Source organism: Fomitiporia mediterranea, assembly GCF_000271605.1.
Source record: "Fomitiporia mediterranea MF3/22 unplaced genomic scaffold FOMMEscaffold_20, whole genome shotgun sequence".
In the NCBI taxonomy this organism is placed as follows: Eukaryota; Fungi; Basidiomycota; class Agaricomycetes; order Hymenochaetales; family Hymenochaetaceae; genus Fomitiporia; species Fomitiporia mediterranea.
The window spans coordinates 326,359-335,878 of NW_006760405.1; the positions used below are offsets into that span (position 1 = coordinate 326,359).

At 44.5% G+C, this 9,520-nt stretch overlaps 5 protein-coding genes across 5 annotated transcripts in view; 1 reads left to right on the forward strand and 4 right to left on the reverse strand.

Annotated features, from left to right (window-relative positions):
- Positions 1–1,120, reverse strand: part of FOMMEDRAFT_115262 (O-methyltransferase family 3 protein) — a gene marked incomplete at its 3' end in the record, with an annotated part of 4,544 nt that extends 3,424 nt beyond the window's left edge. The window contains exons 1-2 of the mRNA XM_007272048.1: positions 849–1,120; positions 708–789 (exon numbers count right to left, since the gene is read on the reverse strand). Coding sequence (XP_007272110.1) covers positions 708–789; positions 849–1,114 — 348 coding nt within the window. The 5' untranslated portion in view covers positions 1,115–1,120. The remainder of the gene's footprint in view (positions 1–707; positions 790–848) is intronic.
- Positions 1,121–1,915: 795 nt separating this feature from the next.
- FOMMEDRAFT_130388 (uncharacterized protein) lies at positions 1,916–3,503 on the reverse strand. Its single transcript, XM_007272049.1, has 8 exons — positions 3,263–3,503; positions 3,174–3,206; positions 3,062–3,118; positions 2,858–3,005; positions 2,617–2,810; positions 2,317–2,560; positions 2,168–2,258; positions 1,916–2,107 (listed from the first exon to the last, which is right to left on the reverse strand). Exons 1-8 carry the CDS (start codon positions 3,399–3,401, stop codon positions 2,051–2,053), a joined length of 963 nt encoding a protein of 320 aa, XP_007272111.1. The 5' UTR covers positions 3,402–3,503; the 3' UTR covers positions 1,916–2,050.
- A 291-nt stretch (positions 3,504–3,794) lies between these two features.
- FOMMEDRAFT_98358 (O-methyltransferase) lies at positions 3,795–4,669 on the reverse strand (the record flags this gene model as incomplete). Its single annotated transcript, XM_007272050.1, has 4 exons — positions 3,795–3,980; positions 4,046–4,237; positions 4,299–4,380; positions 4,443–4,669. The coding sequence occupies 4 exons, from the start codon at positions 4,667–4,669 to the stop codon at positions 3,795–3,797; spliced, it is 687 nt and encodes a 228-aa protein (XP_007272112.1).
- A 129-nt stretch (positions 4,670–4,798) lies between these two features.
- FOMMEDRAFT_130391 (copii coat protein) lies at positions 4,799–7,882 on the reverse strand. The gene is made up of 7 exons (XM_007272051.1): positions 7,800–7,882; positions 7,572–7,743; positions 7,220–7,514; positions 6,691–7,161; positions 6,391–6,630; positions 5,284–6,333; positions 4,799–5,226 (listed from the first exon to the last, which is right to left on the reverse strand). Exons 1-7 carry the CDS (start codon positions 7,831–7,833, stop codon positions 5,203–5,205), a joined length of 2,286 nt encoding a protein of 761 aa, XP_007272113.1. The 5' UTR covers positions 7,834–7,882; the 3' UTR covers positions 4,799–5,202.
- Positions 7,883–8,898: 1,016 nt separating this feature from the next.
- FOMMEDRAFT_162725 (uncharacterized protein) lies at positions 8,899–9,502 on the forward strand (the record flags this gene model as incomplete). Its single annotated transcript, XM_007272052.1, has 1 exon — positions 8,899–9,502. A coding segment is annotated over one exon (604 nt), but the record flags the coding sequence as incomplete, so codon positions are not given.
- Positions 9,503–9,520: the final 18 nt, after the last annotated feature.

Consider the following 9,520-nt stretch of genomic DNA (forward strand, 5'->3'; position numbering starts at 1 on the left):
TGTAGGGCTCGGTACCGTACCGTATACGGATACGGGCCGTATAATACGACCCTTATACGGATACGGCTCGTATAATACGGTGCCGTATTTCTGAACCCGAAAACCTATACGGATACGGTACGGCCGTATACGTTCCATATACGCCATATACGGATACGGCGTAGTTGCTACATTTACCAAGGTGTAGCATGAAATGTAAGGGGCTATATCATTGTGTTATTACCTCTTTAGTATAGAAATATTGAATTCTACCTATATTATGCCTTAATCTTCATGAAATGTATAAAATTTGACTTATTGACATTTTGTTATGTAATTTAGTCTGTGATATTTGTCATAAAGTCGAGTCATGTGATGTACCTATATATCGGAATATATATCAGATTGCACATACTTTTACAATAATAGTGCTGAATATATTAGTAAATGCTAGTATAAGTGTCTGAACATTGATACTACTTATTAGAGCTTCAGTATTATGTTTAGAGCAAGAGTTTCTTTCATTTAGTAGCCGTATATCATATACAGGCGTATACGGTCCGTATTATACAGACTATATACGGTTACGGCTCGTAAAATACGTGCCGTATTTTTGAGTCAAATTTTTTATACGGATACGGTACGGCACCGTATACGAAAATGCCGTATCCGTATAATACGGTACGGGACCGAGCCCTATTCATATGGCAATATCCACAGAAACGTACCCGAGCATGCTTATCGGACAGCTCTAGCCCGATGAGCTTTCCGTCTTCGGGCAGCGCTCTGGCAAGCCAGGTAGTGGAGTATCTGTCAGGAGATGTGTTAGGAATTCCTTTAGCAAAGCTCAAAGAAACTGGAAACGTTACCCTCCAAGAACACCGATTTCAAGGATCCTCTTCGCGCTAATGGATTGCGCAATGAGCTTCAGGAGCTTTCCCTGGGCAGAACTAACAGCAATGTCTGGAAGACCATTAGCCCGACTGTTCTGCACACCAGCCTCGAGTACTGGGTCCTTGGGATTCAAGTAGCTATTGAAGTAGTCGTCAGATTTAGCGAAGTCTTCAGTAGTCAAGCGTGTGTTGGAAACAATCCTGGCCCACTCTTCAGTAGTCAAGTGCATGCTGGAAGACATTTCTCAGAATAACAGAGGGTGTTGGTGGATTCATTTTGCTACAGTGTGGCATTATTTATATAAGAGATGGTTTATGCGATGGGAAAGTCAGTACGTGTTTCAACGGCAAGTTGGCTTACACCGCCGTCCAAACGCGTACTGTCGGCAGATCTTATCTGATAAGATTTACGTTATCTTTGAATCGTGCTGACAATGCGGAGTCATCTTATCTGATAAATTTCACAAAAATGTAGAAGTCTAGCCGTTTGTTCGGCATATTCAAGTCATGACTGCTTACAGTGTCTGTGGAATAACGTATAAAATAAGAGAGTTAGCCGTCGCATCTGTGGTTCTCCGATGTGTCGGAAATTGAGAACTTCATTTTTAGAAAGAACAGAAATGTCTACTAGGGTCCAACGTTCTCCTCGAGTCATTCGACCAGCAAACAATCAGTCAGCCAGGCATACAGGCGATACAAAAATACATCTGAAACGTCCGCGTCGCTTTCGGCACATATCGGAACTAAAAATGTTTCTTCTTGCTCCACGGTCACCTTGTGAAGAACATCTCCAAGTCATCGCGCCCAATTAGCACCCACACGCAATAAGTATCTTTGAACCCTTTAGCGTTGAATACGGGAGTATTTGAGTACACTGGGTTTAGTGTTTTGTCTCTGTCAATAAATCGAATGCTTATTTGCGACGTTTTCAAGTATTCTTTACTGTTTGTATTTTATTCAAGTTGCTGGTATGTTCTGTTCAGCTGAGTGGTCGGAGTACCGAAACACCTGTGCGCAGCATTAGAAACATATTAGTGGCACTAGAAACACTTTATCTCTCTGGTGGAGTACTAAACGCGCATACACGTGGGTTACAATGCAAATGAATGAACATCTCATGTGCAGTAAAATTCCATTCATCGATACAAATACAAGCTAACTACATCTCGTGAGTCCTCTTACAAAGGCTCAATCGACAGCACGGGTCCAACTGGAACAATTTGCGTAGGATTTATCTTGAATTATCAAGCCCAGTTAATAAGACGACACAATTTTAGGTCAAGTATAGGACGTACTGTCTTCATTGAGTAGTAACCCGTCTTGATGTGATCGAAGTTTGTTGTCGAGTTGAAGGCAGGATTCGTCCAGTACAACTGTCTCAGCCATCTGAACAGTGAGAATTCAGTTTCAAAAGCGACGTCTGCGGAAGGAATATAGTCTTTACCTGTGAATATTCGGATAGCCGCTGCGAATCGTACGCAGGTTGCATTTGAATTGACCGTGGTATGCAACGTCAAAGCGAACAGTGGTGACGTATAGTCGAACGTCTGCTTCCGTTAGCTGATCTCCAATGAGGAAGTCCTTTCCTTTAAGAAGTGGTTCTATGCGATCCAGCGACGCAAAGACCTGTGTCACTGCCTTCTCGTACACTTCTTGTGTTCCTGCAAAACCCGATTTGTAAACACCGTCTAAAATGGCTCGGTTAGATGTTTTCTCTGCAATGACTGGATCACAAATGAATCACTGTTAAGTCCATCATACACCCATTCGTTTAAGCTATCGATCTCAGAGCGATACCTCTCTGGGTACAAGTCAATTGCGGCCTTTTCTGGCGGAAGTAACTCGTTGAAAGACGAGTTGAGAATACGAATAATTTCGGACGACTCGTTATTTACGATCGTTTGCAACTTTTTGTCCCAGAGGACCGGAACCGTGAATCTATATTGCGATTAGAAAGTACGTTGCTTGATTGGATGTGAGTTCACCTGTCTTTGAAATCAGGCTGTGCTTTGAAATACAGATCTCTGACATGGTCGGCATGGTTCAGATCGTCTACTTCCGCGCCAGGAAAGGGATCAATGTTAGCGAATGGCCAACCGTCCTTGTCCATCCGTGGTGCAGTAATCGTGACCGCTAAATATATGTAAGCATTCAGGGGTTGTTACAAGTTAAACGAAAGACTGTTCTACAAATGATGTCCTCAAGGCCCTTGATTTTGCGGACGATCAGGGTTCTGTGCGCCCAAGCTATAAACTCTTATAAGAAAGAAGCGATGGATAGATCTCTAAAAGAAATACGCACGGCATATCAAAGCGGCATAAAGATGATAACGTCCTTCAAGTAGAATGAATTTAATTTGCAAAGACTATTATGATGCATTTATTACCGACCTGGCTCTGGCTCGAACTTCCCGCCTTTGACTATTGTGTCGCGGAAGGTAGACACCTGTCTCTTGAATGAACCATCTTTGTCTCTCGAAAGATTATTGCGAAGGTCTGTCTGGTCACCCGTTCCTGGAGCGCTCGACATCGTCTTTGTGCGATTGGATAAGCAAAGTACAAGAGGCCTTGAGTTGTGGAGTCTGAGTCTGAGTAGGCGATTCGGTATTTATGCTTTTATGCCTAACGCGCCTTCATAAGCGTCGGCGACTCGGAACCTGAGGTTTGTAATTCGTGAGGATGCTAATGTGAACGTTCTTTTGACGCAATATTGATCGTCGGCTTATATGGCAATTTGTATTCGGCGAATGCCGAGTTGAATAAAACAGACCATAGATGGCCTGAACACACCACCTCATTCCCCCCATAAACTAATCGCGCTGTCTGGCGTGCCCATCCCGCAGACGCAATAATGTGCGTTGTGCAAATATTATTTAACTATACATTCTTGTCATTGATTCGATCGGGAAATGTGTTCACCTCCTCACTGCTTAATTGCGTACAGTAGTCCATCGAACCGTCTGTATTCTGCTATCCCAAGGATCGTCACGTCAACCTCTTTATCCTCCTTCAACTGATCGAGGAGACCCTTGATCGACCTAATATACGCTTCCTTCGTGTCTTCGGGTTCCAATGCAACTTTCGCGTCATAATTCACGTTATCGATAACCTTCGTAAAGTAAAGCATGCGTTATAATGCACGCTTATTTTACTTCCCTGTCCATTTGAACTTACAATCGCTGCGCCCTTTCTTGCTAATCTCTTTGCTTCGTTGAAGTAAACGCGAACACTCTCCCAGTCCGCATCGATGAAAACAAGATCGAACGGCTCGTCGGGGTTTAGAGTCTTCAGCGTATTGATGGCGGGCCCGACTTTAACTTCAACCTTGGATGACAAACTGGCGCGATCAATATTCTCTCGTGCAACCTGTTTGAGCAAATCAGACTCTTTGTGAAGATTTAATTTGCAATCAAACTCAGGAACATACCTTAGCGTGTTTATCGGATATCTCGAGTGTAATCAGCTTTCCACCCTCAGGTAGCGCTCTAGCAAGCCATATAGCAGTGTAACTGACACAAGCGCGACAAGTAAGCAATATATTTTACAGTATCGAATGTGACAAAGTCCTCACCCTCCAAGAGTCCCAATCTCTAGGATCCTCTTTGCATTAACAGCTTGCGCAGTGAGCTTCAAGAATTTACCAAACTGAAGCCCGGCAGAGATCTCGGGAAGACCGTTGGCCTGTCTATTCTGAGTTGCAGCTTCGAGTGCAGGGTCACCATGAGGGTCCAGGATGCTCTGTATGTAGGCATCAGACTTTGCAAGGTCTGCAGTACTCGGGAATACATAATCAGTCATCTCTGGAGAGCAGTGTGGTGATAAGATGTTAAGAATGGGGTTGAGTGGACTCGTCGTGCTGCAGTATCGCACTTTTATATACGAAAAACCTTTAGCGGGAACCGCGGAAAAGTCAATAAAATTATCTGATAAGATCATGACATTTTTGGGTTGGAGTCAGAAGGTTAAATTCATCTTATCTGATAAATCTGAAAGTGGTACAATTACAACATATCAAAAACGACTCGTTTCTTGCACCACCTCCGCCAAGTCAACTGAGTCATCCCTGCATTCTTGATCCGATTGGAGCGCTGCCGTGCATACGCGCCATCCGACTCGGAGTTTGTTTGCAAGAGCGAGCAGAGAAATGAATGCTTCCATACATTTTCCGCGGGTTCAGAATGTCTCTCGACTCTGTTCGAAGATCCAGAACGTTCAGTTATCACTTCTCTGAAAGTTCTGAAGTTCTTTTCTATTCGACGCAATACTCGTGAAGGAACAAAAGGCGGAAATATAAAGAATACGAATTTTCAAATAATAATGGGGACACATAACTAATTAGTCTGTGCACCGACAGCCTAAAAGAGTACGACAGTAAGTCGAAATGCATAGCACACAAAACATCAAATGCTTACCAAACGCTTCAAATGCTCCATGAACACCTGCAGACTAACATCATCCGTGAAGATAGCCTGTCCCGCTCCACCACTAGCACCATACATGCCACCCGACATATGCGTCGTAGAAGGGTTCAACTTCGACAATAAAAACCGCGCCTGACTACCACCTTGGTCGCACACAATATACCGAGGAATAGGGAATCGATCAACGAGCAGTTCTTTCGCGTCTTCAGACGGTGCAGCGAGTAACTCTGCAAAGTTCTCGTAACCTTCTTGATCTTGGTATCCTGCCTTGCGCCACTGTGCGACCGTTTCTCCGTGGAAGATGAGAATGTGGAAGAACGTATCGAGGAGAAGGATAACGTCCGGTTTGATCGACACGCTATCAAGAAGCACCGGTTGAGGAGGTACGTCGAGCGTATACGACATCAACGTCGGCTGGATCATAATCAACGAATTATTCACATCCGCCTCGTTCAGCACATGACGATAGAACGCAGTTTCGTCTGGACTATTATTGAAGACCTGCAAGAACTGGCTTCGTCGGAGATGGAACATGAATTGCGGATATATGCTGAAGTTGTCTGCGAGTCTGAAACTCGTTGGGTCTTCTTTCCTATAATCTGCGAACTTTTGACATAATCGGATGAGCATGCGGTCCAACCAGCGTAAGACATCTGGTGAATCGTCGATCTCCGCTTTGAACACGGCGATACGGGCCATAAGTACAGCTGCAGCTTCCTGATCGAAAGACGCTGCAATGCTCGGAGAGCCAGCCTCGGCGAAGTTCCGCGCTACAGTAGTCACGCGGAGACGTTGTTGACCAGAGGAGTGCTGATAGTGGGTGACGAACTGGATGAGTCCGCGGGAATTCGATGGAAGACTCTGACCAGCAGGAGTGACGACTTCAAAGTAGACCGCTTTCGACGTACGCGGGGTAAGACTGCAAATTTTCCACGCTGATGTCTGACCAATACCAATCTCCGTCTCGCCGACACAAGCCGACTTCTTTCCTGCGGAAATCGCGTGGCCAATAAGGCCTGATACCTTCAGTTCTTTCGTCGTCTAAGATGAGGCATACGTAAGCGACGATGCATTTGACCACCCGAATTGTGTGCCTACCTGAACGTCAAAGGTCGCGTTGAAACCCATCAGGAGGTGACCTTGGTCATCTTTGTCGAACATACGGAAGAATGCTTCCTTGAAAATTGTCGTCGCGAACGAGTCTGACAAAACCATTACACCGTTTGTTGAGTTCGATAGAGATCTCATTTCCAGTAAACCGACTTGGTCTAAGCATCCGGCGAAGAGATCTATTGCGTGCCCATTTGTCGATGCTCTGCGGGCAAGACCTTCGTAAAACTATTGCAAAAGTTGACAGATACATAAGCAAGAAGGCGTATGATTAATAAGGCTACATACTTTGGTTGCCCGCTTGAAGTGCTTCGCACCGTCTCTATCAATATCGTGATGAGAGCGAATTGGTTCTCGGAGTTCGTTGCTAACGACCAAACCAGGTCCCTCCGTGCAAGGCCCTCCAGCGAATACCGTAATTCGAGCACCCGTGTTCGGGAACGTCGTCTCCAAAAGTCCAACGGCAACACTGATCGCATTTCCAGTCGCACGAAGGGGTCGTTTATCATTTGCCACCGGCCAAGGGTCACGAGAAAGTTGCTCAATGATATTTGTCAGTTGCCATTCGCACCGCTCGACCGGTAATAAAAACCGCGCAGCGCCGAAATTCTGAGGAATTGGTTGTCCGGGACGAGGAGCCGCACGGTTCTGAGGGTTCAGGCCTAGCATATCCTGGATTTGCTTGGGGGAGTATTCCTTTGCACCACGGAAGACATATGACTTCGTGCATGGTGCATAGCCAAGTTCATGTACTTGCGTCTAGAGCAGTATGTGGTGAGTGATCAATTAGAGTGCCTGCGAGAACGAAATCACTTACCATGGTGCCAAACGTGATAAGACCAACAAGGGAGTTGGGAGGAAGCATACCGATTGCAGCTGCCAGAGCACCTCGGAGCGCCTTTAAATCTTCCTCGTCCAGGCAAGTGTCAACAACAAATAAGAAAATTGGCGGAACCACTGCTGGACGAGCAAGCGTGTATTCTATCGTCGTGTACTTGGACAGTAGTTCGGGAGGGAGATTGGTGTTGGAAATATCCTTATAATGAGGCGGGAATGCATTGCGCTGCAAGCAGAAGGGGCAGATCCAAAGCTTTCCACGTATGTCAATTTGACTAGACAAGGAGCGCAGTCAGACGGGCATATTTCGAAACGTGTACAGATATGCTCACCAAAATGGATTTAAGATAGCCCGACACGGTGGTTTGCATGCAACTGGTTCATAGAGTACTGGTGGAAGATCCTCCCTCTGCTTCAACGGCGAGTAAAGTGCGGAAATCGGGACAACGGTCCTCGTTGCTTCTATCCGTGAAGACGGCCAAAAGTTCCACGATAGACGCACGCCTACATGTCCTTTGTCAGATACTGGAAGCTTTAGGTTTGCATCCTCATGGACTAACCATCTTGGTCTTCAACGTCCTCGAAGCTTTGCATCGTGTCGGACTCCTTGAGCAGAGGTAAACGTGGAAGCAGCAAAAGATCTGGTACAGTGGTAGCGGACACGTCGTTCAGCATCATCTGCGATTCTATACACGACGCGCATTTCCCACGATCACCTCCACCAGAATATTAACCATTCCGTAACATACAAAACAATCCTACATTAAAAGTGACTACTTTCCAGATATTCAGGTGAACTATAAAATAATATCATAGAAATACTTGTAAGAGATTTTCTGTTAACCGAATATTCAGTAAAATATTACTTGGTTGAAAATTTGTATAGTACATCTTATTAAACAATTGTAGATTAGTAAACTGGTAACATATTTATGAAGACAGAGTAATATTGTCTAAAGTAATATAGTTAAATTCAATTCTATTAAGTTTTTCTCACTTATTGAAGCTAATATCTTTTGTTGAATATATTTAGGACAGGTTAGCTAGATACATATATTAGTCTGTAAACAAGATATATCCTAGTCTTGTTTGTTAAGTAGTAAATTATTATTCTTGTAAGTGGTTTTGAAATATTGCATAATAAGAGTATATATATATCTGAATTCTACGATTATTCAGTAGTTATTTTGATATAATTTTGATTGTATATTATTAGAAAATCAATACTTTAAAAACACATGTTGATGGCATCTACTACATTTGGTAAGTATCCAAATTCTGACTAGGATTTGATGCACATGCCCCTAACGTCTCAACCCTACAGTGCTCTGCCCAACCCTTTGCACCAACGTCCCACCATCTCATACACACACTACCCTTTGCATTGATGTGCAACTTGTGATATTTCCCTTCACTTACAGGTCAGTCTGTTCTTGCATGCTCCAGGAGAAGCAGGTTATAACAAAAAGAATTTCAGATTAAGTGAACATCCCTTATTTGAAAGGCAGCTCTTTGAACAACAAGGCTTCAAGGACTAGTGAGCGTTTGGGTAATGCATCCCTTGTTGCTTATTGGCTTCATTCTAACTAAACACACTGGTCAACTAGGGAGAGTGCTATTACTTGCAAGCACTGCTCTTATCGTGTGTTGTGTGCCCAAATGGAGTACTCAGTAGACCTTGATTTGATTTGCCGTGTACTGCTCAAGCTGGGGCATGAATACTGGGAACGCTTTGAGCAATCAAGGGAACAGGAAGACCTTGACAAGTGCATTTCACATGTTCGTATTGTACTTGGACTTTGTACAGAAGGACATCCATGTCATTCTACAGCATTGGGTGCGCTCGGAGACTCTCTTTATATGCGCTTCGAGCAGTGGGGGAAATTAGAAGATTTAGAGGAGTCGATAGGCGTCTATCGTGCTGGTCTGGACCTTTTCCCCAAGGGCCATCCCAATCATTCTGCATCACTGAACAATCTTGCAAATTCCCTCCATACTCGATATGAACAGCATGGACAGAGTGCAGATCTTGACGAGGCCATTGAGCATCATCGTGCTGCCCTGGACCTTCACCCCGAGGGACATCCCGATCGTTCCGCATCACTGAGCAACCTTGCGAATTCCCTCCGTATTCGATTTAACCAGCTTAGACAGAGTGCAGATCTTGACGAGGCCATTGAGCATCATCGTGCTGCCTTGAACCTTTTACCCAAGGGCCATCCTAATCGCTCCACGTTTCTGAACAACTTTGCAAATTCCCTCCGTATCGATATGAATAGTG

Excerpts from the sequence above, each read along its gene's own strand:
- FOMMEDRAFT_130388 (XM_007272049.1), bottom strand. The coding sequence starts at position 3,401 with ATGTCGAGCGCTCCAGGAACGGGTGACCAGACAGACCTTCGCAATAAT. Across the intron at positions 3,207-3,262 it reads GAAGTTCGAGCCAGAGCCAG|GACGTTATCATCTTTATGCC; the intron begins GTCGGTAATAAA and ends TTCTACTTGAAG. Across the intron at positions 3,006-3,061 it reads GGGCCTTGAGGACATCATTT|CGGTCACGATTACTGCACCA; the intron begins GTAGAACAGTCT and ends ACATATATTTAG.
- FOMMEDRAFT_130391 (XM_007272051.1), bottom strand. The coding sequence starts at position 7,833 with ATGCAAAGCTTCGAGGACGTTGAAGACCAAGATG. Across the intron at positions 7,744-7,799 it reads GGACGTTGAAGACCAAGATG|GCGTGCGTCTATCGTGGAAC; the intron begins GTTAGTCCATGA and ends AAGGACATGTAG. Across the intron at positions 6,334-6,390 it reads ACGCGACCTTTGACGTTCAG|ACGACGAAAGAACTGAAGGT; the intron begins GTAGGCACACAA and ends GCCTCATCTTAG.